The 15,185-nt window shown below is 57.1% G+C and overlaps 1 protein-coding gene across 2 annotated transcripts in view; it reads left to right on the forward strand.

Annotated features, from left to right (window-relative positions):
* The first annotated feature begins 1,327 nt into the window (after nucleotides 1-1,327).
* The window catches only part of KIRREL1 (kirre like nephrin family adhesion molecule 1), an 85,795-nt gene continuing 71,937 nt past the window's right edge, over nucleotides 1,328-15,185 (forward strand). The window contains exon 1 of one of the 2 annotated variants that reach the window (XM_048827998.2): nucleotides 1,328-1,626. In XM_048827998.2, coding sequence (XP_048683955.2) covers nucleotides 1,566-1,626 — 61 coding nt within the window. In that variant the 5' untranslated portion in view covers nucleotides 1,328-1,565. Of the gene's footprint in view, nucleotides 1,627-4,754; nucleotides 4,792-15,185 lie in introns of those variants that run through there. The other variant, XM_075123076.1, reaches the window with a different exon arrangement.

Raw genomic sequence — 15,185 nt, forward strand, 5'->3', positions numbered from 1 at the left:
GTTGGTCCAATAAAAGACAGAGTAGCTCCCTGCTCTCCTTGTCTGTGTGTGTCCTGGGCACTCACAGCCAAAATGAAATGAGGGCAAAGGGGCATCCTGTCCCTTTAAAAACACAGAGCAGGGGAGGGGCTGGCTGAGCTAAGATGAAAGTCTGACATCGCCCCCCCCATCTCCTCTTCTTCCCACCCCTCAGTGCAGAATTCCCTAACCCCCATGTCCAGGATTCCCCCCCACACACACACACACACTTCCCCTCTGTTAAGAATCCCCCCAACACACATCCAGGATCCCCTCCCCCACCCCATCAAAGACTCCCCCCCCATCAAGGATCCCCCTTGCTGATTCAAAGATTCCCCCCATCCGCCCAGGATCCCCCACCTGCAGGATTAACCCCTCTTCTCAAAGATCCCACCTCTGCATCAGGGATCCCACTCCCTGCCCAAGTTCTGCCCACCCCATCCCATTTGCAGGATTCCCCCTCCCTTTAGGATCCCCCCCAATCCAGGATCTTCCCTCCCGCTGCAACATCTTCTGTCTCTGTCCAGACTCTGCCCCTTGTTCAAACAACTCCCCCCCATGTCAAGAATTCCCTCCCCCGACCAGCATTCCCCCCAAAAAAGTCAGTTATCCTCTGTCCCTGTCCAGAATCTGCCCCCCATGTCAAAAATACCCCCCCACACACACACTTCTATGATCCCCTACCCCATGTCAAGAATTTCCTGCCCATATCCTGGATTCTCCCCCAAGTCAATCACCCTCTGACTCTGCCCAGAATCTCCCCCCAATGTCAAAAATAAGCCCCACCTCTATGATCTCCTCCCCCATGTCAAAAACTCCCTCCCCATGTCCAGGACCCCCTCAAGTCAATCACCCTCTGCCTCTGCCCAGAATCTGCCCCCCATGGAAAAAATACCCCCACACCTATGATCCCCTCCCCCATGTCCAGGATCCCCCCACCCCAGTCCATTACCCTCTGTGCCTCTGCCCAGAATCTGCCCCCATGTAAAAAATACCCCCACACCTATGATCCCCTCCCCATGTCAAAAACTCCCTCCCCATGTCCAGGACCCCCCCCCCAAGTCAATCACCCTCTGCCTCTGCCCCCCATGTCAAAAAATACCCCCACACTTCTATGATCCCCTCCCCCATGTCCAGGACCCCCCACCCCAGTCCATCACCCTCTGCCTCCGTCCACAATCCCACCCCCAACTTGGCCCAAGTTGCTGGGTGGGTTGTTCTGAGAGCCCCCCACCCCCCGCCCCCCAGGCCCGGCCAGCTCCTCGGCCCCCTCCCCCGCTCGCTCCCAGTGGCTCCTTCCCCGTCTCGCTCCATCCCCTCGCTGCAGCCAGCCCCGCCGCTCCGGAGCGCCAGCCAGCGCGGGTGCGAGCGAGCCCGGAGCGAGCCAGCCGGAGGGGCCCCTTGCGCCGGAGCCGTGGAAATGGTTTGGCGGCGGCGCTGAAGCCGGGCAGGGCGCGGAGAAGGCGAGAGACCCCCCCCCCCCCGCCCGCCCGCCGGACCCCCCGATTCCCCCCCTGCCCCCCAGCGCCCGGGCCAAAGGCAGGAGCATGCGGAATCTGCGGCTCTTTCTGCTCTGGGTTGTGATTCTGGCTGACACTCAGTGCCAAGGTAAGGGGGGGGGCTCCGCGCCCCCCACCTCTTTTGTGTCCGCGCGGGGGGTTGGGGGGGGAGCGAGTTTGCAAGTTGTTCGTGGGAGGATGGGCGAGGGCAGAAGGAGCGGGGGCAGGGGGCGATAGGGAAAGATTCCCCCCCAACCCCACTAACCCCCCCCCATTCCTTCTGCAAACGCAGCTAGCGGGGCCTGATCCTGGTGTAACTTGAGTGGCTTCGCTGGAATGGCTCCTGATTGTTTCCCCCCCACACTCCGGGGGGGGGGGAGGTCGGTAGCTCCCCCCCCCGCCCCGCTTCTTTCATGGGAAATCGAGGGGGAATTGCATCTTGGATCCAAAGCTGGGGGGAAGGGGGAGCCGCTTCCAGTCCTGCCCCCCCCCCCGGTATAACCCTGGTGGGTAGCCTTGTTTTGCTGCTGCCCTATATTTATGTATTTGTGTTGCCCAGAGAAAAGTTTTGTGGCAAAAAGAACGGGGGGGGGGGGCGCCCGGAAGGCTGAAGGGGGGAAAGTGAAGGAAGAAAGGGAGGAATGGCAGAAAGGAGAAGTCGCGCGGATGCCAAGGAAGGGGGAGGAGAGAGCGGGACAGGGGAATGTGGGGGGAAGGGCAGGGGAGAGGCTGCGATTTCAAGTTATAAAGGGGGTGGCGCGCGCGGGGGGGGGGGGGGGTCCGAGCCCTGTTTGTGCAAGTTCTGCGGGGTGCAGGGCGGGCGCTGCTTCCCCGGGAATCCCCCCCGCACGCGCTGGGGAGCGGCGACCAGGCCGAACCGCTGGCTGGGGAACATCTGGGGCTCTCCTGCTGGAAGGAGCATTCCAGGGAAGGGAGAGCTCGTGTCTGGGGAGTTGGCGTTAAATCCTGCTCTTTGCCCACTTGGGGGGAGCCAGCGGTGGTTTGCGGGGGGACTAGCTGGATTGGAGTCCCGCGTGCCCCCGCCCCGATCCGGATGGGGACCCTTCCTGGGCTGCCTTGTGCTGATAAGGCTGCTGGGGGTTCTTTATCTAGCTGGTCGCAGGGACCTGTAGAGCTAGAAGATTCAGGCCTGGTCCTTCCTTGCAGACAGTGGAGGGGCCCCGGGCTCCCACTGGAAAGTAAGAAATCCAAGCCCTGCCAGGGTGGGTGGGGGGCGGCGGGCCCTGGACCATGCCCCCTGTTCTGATCTTGCCCAGAAGGCATTATTGCTGTTTGTCGAGTGGTCCCACCCAGAGGCAGGAGAGACGGTCCCTGCCCGAAGCGCTCACAGTCCGAATAGAGCAAGACCCTTAGGCCCATTTACAGAGGGAGCAAACTGAGGCCTAGAGAGACTTGCCCAAGGGCCAGAAGGCAGGCAGTGACTGAGCTCTGCTTTCCCCAAGTTCCAGGCTAGTCGCTTAAAGGCAAAGCTGGCCAGGCTGCCTCCTTCCTTGCTGCTGGCTGCTTGGCGGGCCCATGGGGCAAATGAGTTGGCTGGTTCTGGGGGTCTGTGTTGCGGGTACACCACCTCTTCTTGGGGTGAAATAGCCTTCACCGAAGGGGGCATGGGAGCCTGAACTCCAGTGCGGGGCTGGAGGGGTTCCCCCCACCAGGGGACGGAGTGCCTGGAGGGGCCAGTTTGCAAAGGACCCTTGCCCTGCCAGCATCCCTGTGCTCTGGATACTGAGGCCTCCAGTGCTTGCAGGTCCCTACTGCTACAGCTTTCATTTAAAGGGGGGGGGGTTGTGGGGGAGCGTTGCTAAGACGCTGGGAAGAAAATGAGACAAACAGGGGTTTAAAGGGGGAAAAAAGCCTCTTACACTGAAAGATCGAGGGGGGGGGGGGAGGGCAGGGCAGGATAAATACATCTCATCCTCCACCCCTTCTTGCAAGACTCCGAGAACCACCATGGGTCTTTACTTAAATCGAAGGAACAAAAGCTACAGTTCCCCCGCCCCCCAAACTGTGACATGTGGATTTAATTGGAGGGAAGGTGGTGTTGGGGTGGGGGCAGGTGTTTGCAGGAGAGAGAGAGAGTGAGCAGAAATATTTCCCTTTCTATAAAGCTAACTCTTGGAAACCAGCGTGAGGGGGGCAAATGGGCTGAATCTGATTTACTCCTGCAGAGGATTTGATCCAGAGGGTGGCTTAAATCCCTGCTTGGGGAAGAATCCCCCTCCAGGAGGTGAACGGCTAAGCAGGGCTGGTGATTTAGGAAGCAGGATTCTGGGAAAGAGGAGGCTTGGGGATCTGTTTTGATTCCCTTTCGAATAAACACTCCTCTGCCCCCCCATTACCATTTTTCCCTTTGTTCCCCACTGCTCTGCATGACACCAGGGGAGCACCTGTGTTATTTTTCCAGGGTTTGTGGGGTGTGCATGGGGATTCTTGTAAGTTTCTTTCTCTTGCCCACTCCCTCCTCCTTCGGAAGCTGTTTGGATGGGTTGGTCTGGGGCAGGAGGGGTTTTCCTTCAGGGTTGTTATCAGGGAGAAACAGAGCAGGGATTGGGGGTTGAAGAGTGGTTGGGAAAACTGTGATCCCCCTCCCCGAAGGAGATATATATAAATGAGCTTGATAGATGGAGAAAGGGGGTGGGGGGAAACATGTTGGAGTATTGGGGCAGGCAGGAGGGGGGGATCTGTGCCATTCATGTGGTTTGAGCTCACACACACACACACAGACACACAAAGATGTTGAATGGGTTTCATCATTCTTCATTTCTCACTAAATAATTTTCTGTATCTTATCTAAATGAAACCCATTATTCTTCCCCCCATTTCAATCACTCGCTGTGATTGTGCCTCAAATTGAAATATTTATTCATTTTCCGGGTGATTCTTTATCCCTTTCTCTCTGTGTGGGATTTCCCCCCCCTCTTTCCCTTCCTTTCAGGGAAGAGCAGCAAAATTGCAACAGCAAAAACTACAGCTAATCAGGAGAAGTGTGTGCTTCGGGAGGTGGGGGATGTCAACCCGTGGGGGGTGGGAAGTGGCTAGGGTACTGTTTTGTAAGGAGGGGGTTTATGGGGAGGTAGAGGGTGGGAGTGTTCTTCATACTGCCTGGAAATATCGGGGGGGGGGGGGAATGTGCTTCCCAAATCCCTCCCCCTAACAGAAACACACACATAAAATGCTTTGATCCTGCACCTCAGAAGGCAGCTAGACAGAAGGAAGAGGGAGTCCTGACACCGGATGGCTCGCTCCATGCAACAGGGTGAGCTATAGTAAACTGGTCACAGATCCCTTGTCATGTGTCGCCACTCAGGCACTTCACATCTTGCAACCCAGTGTGGGGGGGGGGGAGTCAGGACTCCTGGGTTCTATCCCTAGCTCTGGGAAGGGAGTGGTCTAGTGGGTAGTGCAGGGTGGTCTAGGTGTCAGGACTCCTGGGTCCCTTTTCTGCTTTGCTATGTGTCTGTCTGGCCTGCTTTCCTTGCATTTGTCGGGCGGCCTCCCCCTGTTTCTGGGCCATCTGTGAAACGGTGATAAACCCACCTCAGAGCGGCTGTGAGGTCTTAGTCAAGGTTTGTGATCCCCTGCCAGAGACACCTGAGAAGGGAAAGGTTACAAAGAGGTCACACCCCCATTCAGCGTAGCGTTTGCCTTCTCCTCCAGCCCCAATGAACAGACGTGTTCCTGTGCCTTTAATCCCCATCCCATCCTTCATGACCCCAGACCTGGCTTCCCATAGCGAGGACCAGGGAGCCATCACTGGCCTCAATTAGGACAGAATCGCTAGGACTGGAACATACCAGGATAGATCCTTGGCCACCGATAGTGAGTGAGTGAGTGAGAGAGAGAGAGAGAGAGAGAGAGAGAGAGAAAGAAAGAAAGAAAGAAAGAAAGAAAGAAAGAAAGAAAGAAAGATGAATAAATTCTATTTATCTCGTTATTTATTCAGCTAACTCTTTTAATCAGCTAGTGAGTACATTACAGGTGAATAATATTTTCAATATTCAGTCCGTATAGATAGATAGATAGATAGATAGACGGGGTGTATGGAGATAGAGGGTTGTATAGAGGGACAGATAGGTAGATAGATAGATAGATAGATGGATTAGATACACATGTGTGGGGGTGGATGGCTGGATGGTTAGAAGTGGGGTATCTATGGGGTAGTGTGTATTGTGATGGATGGAGGGGGATGGTTGACTGGCTGGCTGGATAAATGGAGGGGTGTTCCTAGGAATGGATAGTTAAAGGGGTATATATGGGGGTGGATCAGATATTACAGTGCTGAGGGCAATATAAGAATCTATATATGTTGGTAGATAGAGGGGCATTTATGGGGATGGATGGACAGAGGGGTGGGGGTGAGGATGGATGGATGGATGGATGGATGGACGGACAGGGGGTGGGGGTGCAGATGGATGGATGGATGGATGGACAGAGGGGTGTGGGTGCGTATGGAGGATGGATGGACATAGGGTGGGGGTGAGGCTGGACGGACAGACAGTGGGACAGATGTGCGGATAGATCATCTCCCCCCGGAGAAGCAGCCAAGGAGCTGGCAGGACTTGCTTTCCAGACCTGTGCAGACTCCATGCCTGCAGAGAGCTCGGGCAGGTCTCGGTCTCAGCCCCGCGTGTGCATGGCTGCTGCATTGCCGGCTCCCTTCCCCCCATGCCGGACGCCCCCGGCGAGCGGCAGGTAAATATTGTGAGCGATGCACGGGCAGTAATAGTGGTTTGACTGCAGATTGATGAATGCTGTGTAAAAACTCGGCACCCAGCAGCCCCCCTCACTCACCCACGCATGCCGGCTGCTGCCTGCTCTGTGCCACTTGTCTGCCAGCCGCCCTGGCCCCCAGGGGCCTCACAAAGCCTGGCCTGCCGGCCCGACGGGGCAGCTGGGGGGAGCAGCCAGCATTGCAGCTCGGCCAAGGCATCGGGAGGTCAGGGGGGTTTATAGGGCAAACTCTGTGCTGGGGCAAGTGGCTTCCCTTACCCAGGGTGGGAGCCAGCACAGGGTAGAGGGGGGAGAGCCCCACCCCACCCTGACGGTCGAAGTCTTTAGGGACTGGAGGAATACAATGCGGCGGCGGGGTCGGGGGGGAACAGGTGGCTAACCATTGCTGTCACCTCACTAGGTCGCTGACTCCGTGCGTGTCTGTCTGTCTGCTCTCTCTCTCCATAGTCCCGTCGTCCCAGCCTGCTCTCAGCCTGCTGGCCGTGTGAGGGTTAAAGGGGCATTGTGTCATGCTCAGTGTCGATTTCCTGGTGCTGCGGGGAGAGCGATGCCCCACAGCCCAGCCCCTCTCCCTGGGGTGGCCCACTTATGGAGCACACGGGCTGCAAACGTTCCCATCTCTCCATCTCCTGGCGGCATGGCAGGGGCTGGCTGGGCTGCTCCCCGGCCCCCCTGCCACCAGGACATCGCTATTCAGCTCCACAACCCCGCATCACTCTGCCCAACGCAGCAGAGGAAGAGGGTGAAGGGTTTGATCCCTTTGTCTTGTCCTCTGTGCGAGCGGCAACAGGGCTGGTTTATAGCTTCCTGCTGTCCTGTCCAGCCCCAATAACCTGAACTGATCCACGGCAGGGGACTCCAGCTCTGTTCTGCTGCCTGGTCTGGAATTTAACCCCCGTGTCTCTGATTTCCACCCCGCAGCAGCCTCTTCTCCTCCCCCTCTGCGGCTGACCCTGTCTCCCCCCACCCCGGCACAAATGTGACATGCCACCCTGCTGGAACCATGGGCCCGTCTGCCTTTCCAGATCAATTCCATCAGCTGCAGGCACGCGGCTAGGCAGTCCTAGCCTCTGAGAGCAGCAGGAGGGAAACGGGGGGGACTGCAGGAGGGCTGGGTTCCCTGGGGAGGATCTGCCGGCCCCGATTCACCAGGGTCTGTCTCCACAAGACGAGAGCCCTGTATTTACTGCGGCTATTCCCATGCAGCGCGGGCACGCTGGTCCGATTTATACAGCTGCAGCACCCCCGCAAGTGAAACCGGGGTCGGGGGGGAGGGAGGGCTGTGTTACCAGCCCCTACCTGCCTTGAAGCACTTACAGCCCAGGGAGGGGAGGTGACTTGCCCCGGGTCACCCAGCAGATCAGTGGCATAGCTGGGAATAGACCCAGGTTTTCTGGGACCCAGATGAGCACCTGTCCACTAGGCTATGCTGCCTTGTGCAGAGGTGGCAAAGCCCAGATCCCCAGACCCTTGTGAGGGGGACAGTAGGGGCAGTCGGGGCGTGCGCGTTGGGGGTCACATGGAAGTGGCTGGGAAAGGGGAAGTCCCTCCAGAAACCAGGCGCAAGCCAGACTCCCGGCAGGCCCCAGACAGGCCGGGCAGTGGCAGAGCAAAGCTGGGTTAGTGGAGCCTGGGGGAGATGAAAGGCAGGGCTGGCCAGACAAGCACTTCTGTGAGGATCCCTCTGCTTGGGGAAGTGAGCGATGGGACCTAGCTTCATCCGCCCTGCTCCGTTTCAGCAGCTCAGGCCCGTGTCTCACTACAAATACAAACTGTCCCTGGGTTCAATGGGCATTGGGCCCATCCATGATAATATCAGTGCCTTGGACCAGGGGATCTCCCAGCACACCACAGCTGATCAATCCTCACCTCCAGTCACGTAGGGCAGGGGTTGGTACGATCAGCTGCATTTTCCAGGTGATTTGCTCTTAAACCACTAGACAACACTGCCTTCGCCACAGAGAGAGCTCAGTGGAGTGGCTGGTCCCTGAGAACCAACTGCTAGCGCCCACCAAAAGGGCAGTAGGAAAAGAGAGACCCTGCAACCTGGGTCCAAACCCTAGAGCTCTCTAGGCAAGTCTTAACGGGGTTCCCCCTTCTTGGATTCAGCTCCAAACCTCCCCAGAGCTGGAGGGCATCCTGATCCAGCTCTGGGACAGCCCTCCTCCCAGGAGAGCAGCCCCCGCCGTCCGGGACTGGCTGTGCTCAGAGGTCTAAGGGCTGGGGTGCAAGGTGGAGCCAGCAAGATGTGCTGATGCATTGTGTGTGTGTGTGTGTGGGGGGGAACGACGACAACAAGGGAGCTCAGCTGCGTTTCCCTATCACTAACGCGCCTTTGAACCAGCCACCCACTCACTGCCCCCCAGGGATCTACGCCGCCCCTTTCATTCCGCCGCCTGGCGAGAGGGTTATTTATTTTGATTGCACCTGACACCTGTCAGCACACAGCTCAGCACAAACAGCCCGGCGGGGCTGGCTCCACGGCTCCCCCCACCCCCACCTTGAGGGGCTTTTTGTGCCGTAACCTCATCATCTGCGGCTGGGTGCAGGGAGGACCACGCAAAACTCCGGCGACCCATCGCCCTGGGCGGTGGGGCTCCAATGGTAGCCCTGCTGAGCCTGACTCTGGGCGCTGCCTCTCGCACGCTCCACCGGGCTGCTCAGTCCAGCTGGGCCCAGCACCCTGGTTGCAAGTGACTCTTGGGTAGGAAAGCCAGCAGTCGTTGGTAACAAAATCCACTTGCAACAGAGACAATTCTCCCCCACTCCCGGGAGGGCAGGCTTAGAGCCCTCAGCCTCAGACTCCAAAAACACAGGGCTTGCCCATTTGAGTTAAGGATGCGCTCCCTCAGCTAGCAGTGGTAGCAGGCCTCTTATCCTCTCTGTGGGTAGCCACTAGAGGGCCACCTCCAAGCAGCCCCCACTGCCTGCTGCCACCCTCTCCCCACACCCCCTAGAGCTGTGCTCCGTTCGGCTCCCTTTGCGTTCCAACAAGCCGAGTGAAAAATCCCAACCTCCCTCAAGCAAAACTGGGCTGAAAGGGGCAAGATTCCCCCTGCTCTGGGACTGAAGACACCCGACCGTGGAACCTCCGAGGTCCACAGGGTTTCCACCCTGAAGCTGTTGCCTGCCCCCCTGCTGGCAACACCCCAGTCCCCAGCTCTCTCCCTATGGGCTGCTTCCCTCCCCCGCCACCCCAAGCTCCAGGGCTTCTATAGGGTTTGCAGATCCGGCTGCAGATCTTTGGTCAGGACTCCCTGGGGTCAGCCCTGCTCCTGCTGCAGAGCAGAGCAAGTACATGGCGTTAGCTCCCTGCCCAGTTCCTCAGGACAGTGGGGCCTTCAGCCCGGCAGCTCTCGGCCAGCCCCAAACCTTGGGCTACCGCGCTGGCCCTCTGAACAAGCCAAGTCCAGTTAATGGGCTCTTTGGATTCCAACAAACACAGCCTAGCCTGATCCTCTTGCACAATCGTATGCAGCAGGGAAACGCTGCCCCCCCCCCCAGCACACTAGGGTTTTGCACCATCTTTGCACTGGTGCAAATGAGCAATGTTGCACCATTCCAGCCAATGCAGATTATGCCATTGATTTCAATGGGAGCAGGGTTGAACCCTAAAACAGCTTAGTCTAGGTAGGAGACAGTGTGATTTAGTGGATAGGGCCTCTAAATTGGGAGTCTGGAGACCTGTTTGCAGCTCTGCCACTGACTTGCTGGGTGACCTTGGGCAAGTCACTTCCCCCCGCCCCGTGCCCAGTTTCCCCATCTGTAACCTGGGATACTAACGCATGCCTTACTGTGTGAAACGCTGTGAAGCTGGTGCGTGCTTGCTCCCCCACAGGCATTAAGCACACATTGTGTTATTTATCTAGAGATGAATCTATCTAATGTTCGGAGTGCTGTGACCCCTGCTCCAAACAGCGTCTTGCAACTCTACCTGTTTGATCCATCCACAGTCCACTGCTGCTCACTCTGCAGAGCGACTCAGGGATGAAAGGAAACCCTTTTCTGTCAGGGCATGTGCATGCGCAAAGTGCAGTGAACTTGTGGAACTCCCTGCAGTAGGAAAAGCGGCAACCAAGCTTAGAGACAGGCAACAGCCCAGATGTTGCCAAGTATGGGGACAGGAGTGCTGATGACCCAGAAAAGGTTCCTGTCAGTGAGAGACTCTTGGGAATCGTCTCTGCCAGGGAAGCGGTGGGATCCCTGTCGTTCAGGGCACTTCGAACACGTAGCTGGAGGTTATAGCTTACGGAAGGATCCTTCTTCAGCTAGGGGAGACTGGACCCATCAGGGCCTTTTCTTCTCTGATTGGACACACTGGTTCCCATGCCCCCTTACACCAGTATGGCAGGAAAGGGCCATTAAAGTGGGTGGAACTAATATATTTTAGCCTGCCAGAGCTGCATGAAGGGGCCTTAGTGTGACTGAGAATCAGGCCCTCAGGCAGTTCCAATAGCGAGGAGGCAATTAAAAGGGTCCTCCACCCTCATGTGTCAAGGCACAAGTTGATTGTTCACCCTCCACCATTCTTGCATGGCTGTGAAATCGCTGCTGCGCTCCACACCAGAGGTGGCTGCATTTCAATGGTGGGAGAGCGATCCACAAGCAGCATTACTTCGTGCTTTTAAATAGCAGCTGTGCTCAACCCCAGAGGTGGCTGTCTTTCAGGCTGGGTGATTGATCCCTGGACAGCGTTGCTTTGTGCTGTTAAACAGCTGATGCATCTTACCAGAGAGGTGGCTGCCTTTCAGTGGTGGGGGAAGCGATCCCAGCATGCAGTGCATACTTTGCAAAGCACACTGGGGGCGTGAGATTGCCCTCACTCCAGGGCTTCTGCTGCCATAGGACACAGGAGGCCGGACACCAGGTACAATGGCCCCCTTCTGCTGCAGCGAGCCTTTCGCTGGGGAACGGACTGGTGGCTCGGAAGTGGCAGGCGGGAACGGGGGGACTCGGAGCAGCAAGGATGGCTCCGTGCTGACCCTGTTCTGGAAGGGAGGATTAGAGCTAATGGACAGCGTGTCACCGTGGCTATGTGGGGGCTGACCCAGCAAATTCCTTGAGTCAGAGATTTCTTGCTCTCCTGCCCATTTTAATATCCCAGGGAGCCTCCCTTCCTACCCAGATCCCCAGCACTCAGCCCTCCCCAGCCCCTGCACTCAAAGCCATTGAGGAAATTGGGACCCTGAGTGAGACCCACAGGGGCACACTGGGATTAAAAGGCTTCAATCCCGGGGGGGGGGGGGGGGGGAGTTGGAGCCAGCCAGCTCTCCAGGGTGAGGCCACTGTAGTTCCTGGCAGCAAGGGTGAGCTTGGGGGCTCCAGCCTTCGCTCGCTCCCCTGGCCCAGTGCTCTTGCTCGCTCACTTCCCTGGCAGGGTTCTGTCACTCGACCTCTTGTTCCCCCAGTCCTCCTCCCTTGCGCTCGCCTCCCTGGGCTGGGGCGTGCGTTTGCCTGGGCTTGCCCTCTAGCTTGCACTCCTAGGCTATCGCTCCAGCCCATTGGCTTGCTTGGGGCATCCAGCGGGTGGCTTTGCAGCTTCTCCTGCAGGGCTATGGTCTCCTCCTACAATTCCTTTTGGCTGAGAGGGCAGGGAAAGAAACAAAGTCACCTTGGAGACTGAGTTTCATCAGTAGAAAGGGGACAAATTGTGATGAAGTGTGTGTTTGTGTGTGTTGTGCGTGCGCCACCCTCTATGGGAAGGAATCAGAAATGTCCCCCTTTGTGTCATAAGCCCTATAGTGCTACCAGCTAGGGGAGAGTCCCCGCTAGCTCCGGTGCTAGACTTCTTATCAGCATAGACTTGCTGATACCATTGCGGGGGAGTCCTGGCTAAGCAAAGGTGGGAATTGCTAGGACAGCCCGCCAGGCAAAGAGCTCCAACCTCCTAAGAGACCCAGAGTCCTTGCCCCGATTCTGCAGTGAACGCAGGGGGTGATTGGCATTATAGCAGGCCTGAGCCCTGGAGCCATTTGCGAGGGGAGCTCAGAACAAAGGCCGGCCCCTTAGGAGTTCCAGGGGCCTTGGCCCTGTGGACCGTCTCTCTCTGGAGGGGACAGGGCTGGGCTGTGTGGTGAATACAAAGGTGATGCTTTGCTGAGGCTGCTGGATGCAGACCGCCCCTGTGATCCTGTCTGGCTCTAGCTCCCAGCCTGCAGTGCCTATTGTCACCTAAATCCTGCCCTAGCTGGATAATGGGTGTCAGCAGAGGAGCCCGGATTCCTGGGTTCTGGTGCATCTCCCTTGTTCTGGAGGCTGAATTCCAACACGGAGGTGGGGGATGCAGCGAATAGAGAGCAGTGGAGTTAGCAGCTTTGGGGTCCCTTCCCTGTTCCCTCCAAATCAAGCCCCCTGTTGCTGCCCGGTTGTCCCAGCTTATTCTCTGGGTTGCACCCAGGGAGATCGAGATTGTCGTGCAGCAAAAAGTCACTGCCGGCTCAATGCACCGTGCAGCCCGGCGGGGAAGCAGCTAGGAAGCCGGGGGCATCAGCAGGCCTGCCGTGCAAGGCACGGGGGCGGTGGGAAGCGGTGGTGGGGGAGTAGAAGCGCTGGGCCCAGAGGCCCCTGTCAGGTTGTGAGCGGTGCTAGCAGGTTTCCCCCCGGGCCAAGGCCTGGGGAAACGTGACTTTCCCAGAGTAGAAATCCATGTAGCATCACATATCGTTATCCCTGGGCACATCAAGGGAGGGAGCGCGGGCGAACGATGAGGTCAGGGCAGAGCAACACGCGGCGTGGGCGTTGCCGATCAGCCGGGTGTGAGGAGGTGCCCTGGGAGCTAGCAGCTCGCAATCCACTTCTCCACTTCCCCAGCTTGCGGTGAGATTCCCCAGGCTCCCCCTGCCCCCTTCCTACCCCCCGCACATACAGCTGTGCCACCCAGCGCAGGAACAGGCAGAAAGCCGGCGGGGTGGATGCCGTTAAATATTAATAATGCTTTGCCCTTCTCTGGCGCCTGCCAGCCGGGGAGATCAAAGCCCTTTGCAACCATTCGCGAATTTACCCAGAAGCTGGGTAAATATTTGCAGATGGGGAAACTGAGGCACAGGGAGGGTGGAAGTGTCTTGCCCAAGGTCACCCAGTGACTCAGTGGCAGAGCCAATACTAGAACCCGGGAACCGTCCTCTGGCGCCCCGTGCTGTAACCACGAGCCCACATTCCCACCTGGAGCTGGAAGTAAAACCCAGGAGCAGAGCTGTCTGGGAAACGGGTTTCCATCACATAAAAATGCTGCAGGTTTTGAAGAATTTCCCGGGACCTTTTGGAATCGTTCATGAAAAGCCGGAGGGAGAAAAAGACCCACCATCGGGCAGCCAAGAGCCTGGCAGTTGGACGCTCACATGAGATGGGTGGGACCCAGGTTCAAGTCCTGCTCTTCCTGATCCAGAGGATGGACTGGAACCCAGGTGTCCTGTGTCCCACATGGGTACACACATGCCCTCACAGGGGCCCTCATGGGACCACGCCCACCTAGGGACACGCATGTGGCTTTACAAACATAAAGGGACATGCCTGGGGGCTCTTCTACAGGCCATCCCCATTTGCACACTCGTTTGTGCCCCCTTGCACATGGATACACACCGCCCGGAGCCGTGGCTGCGTCCCCGTAGGAAGCGACATGCGGCCCCCCACTCCCCATTGCCTGGCGTTTGGTGCTGGTAACTCAGGGATTATAGCTAACTCTCCATAAAGATCCCCCTAATTGCTTGCCTTACCTCAGGTTTTATCATCAAAGCATCCGTTATTCCCTCTCTAGCCTCCTTTTCTTTTTATTATCTCTTAATTAATCACTCTGGCTTTCACACTTAGCAGATAATTACAGTCTCCTGGGCACACGGCTCATTTTCATAACCTCCTGCTCTGAGTGGAGAGTGGGCGGGAGAACAGTGGGAAGGCCAGAAGAAGGGATGGAGGAAAAGGAGGAGAGGAAAGTGGCTGGGGGGAAAGAGGTGAGGTGTAATAGATCCGCCTTCTCTGCTGTCATGTCTCCCTCTACAGGCTGCAGCTCACAGAAGATAAGGGATCTACTACTGCGGCTGCAGCTAACAGGGATCCACCCACACACTTGATCCAACCCCCCCCTGAAATCAGCAGATTGCTGTTAGTTTGAGGGGCTCTGGGCCAGGCCCTGCAGTCAGAGGCTCCTCAGGTTGCAGCCTGGGTGCGTGGAGGCTGGGATGGGGGGCATGGGGAGGGAGAGAAATGTGAGCCAAAGGAAGACATGGGGAGCGATTGCTGGGCCAGAGCAGGGCAGGCAGAGCCTGTCACCTAGCTGCCTGGACAAACGTGGGTGAGCGGGAAAGGAAAAGGGGGGGAGAGGCAGCCTTGGGAAAGCAGCCCCCCACCTCAGATTTGCCCCGCCACTGTTCCGAGGGTCCAGTCCTGCCCGCTTCCTGAGAAGGGCAGGCGACTGCCCAAGCAAGTTCTCGGCAAGGGCAGCATGGTCTAGTGAGTAGGGCGACTGGCACAATTGCATGATTTAAAAAGAAAAAACACAATTCAGTTAAAGCAGTTTAAGACCTGCTCCCGAAGCTGCATTTTCTGTCAGCGGCAGCATCCCAAACACCAGACCTGGTTGGGATTGATGGATGGATTGATGGATGGATTGATTTGGCCAGAAAATGCAGATTTGTTGAAACTGAAACTTTTCACGGGAAAGGGGAGTTTTTTTACTCCACAAAGCTTGGAAGTTAGTGAAACACTGTCCACATGGAAAATCCGGGGTTTCCCCATTCGAAATGGTGGTCTGTTTTGAAATGTCAGCTCCTTCCCGTATGGATTTTTTTAAATTCAAAGCAGAAAATGGTTGAAAAGCCCGAAACAAACGTTTCAAAATGATCCAAACAAAACGTTTGGATCAGCCCAAGCTGAATGTCTTTTCAGAGCATGAACAGTTTATCGATTTTGACTTTTCGTCCCAAT

This window comes from Caretta caretta, chromosome 24 (genome assembly GCF_965140235.1).
Source record: "Caretta caretta isolate rCarCar2 chromosome 24, rCarCar1.hap1, whole genome shotgun sequence".
Taxonomy (NCBI): domain Eukaryota; kingdom Metazoa; phylum Chordata; order Testudines; family Cheloniidae; genus Caretta; species Caretta caretta.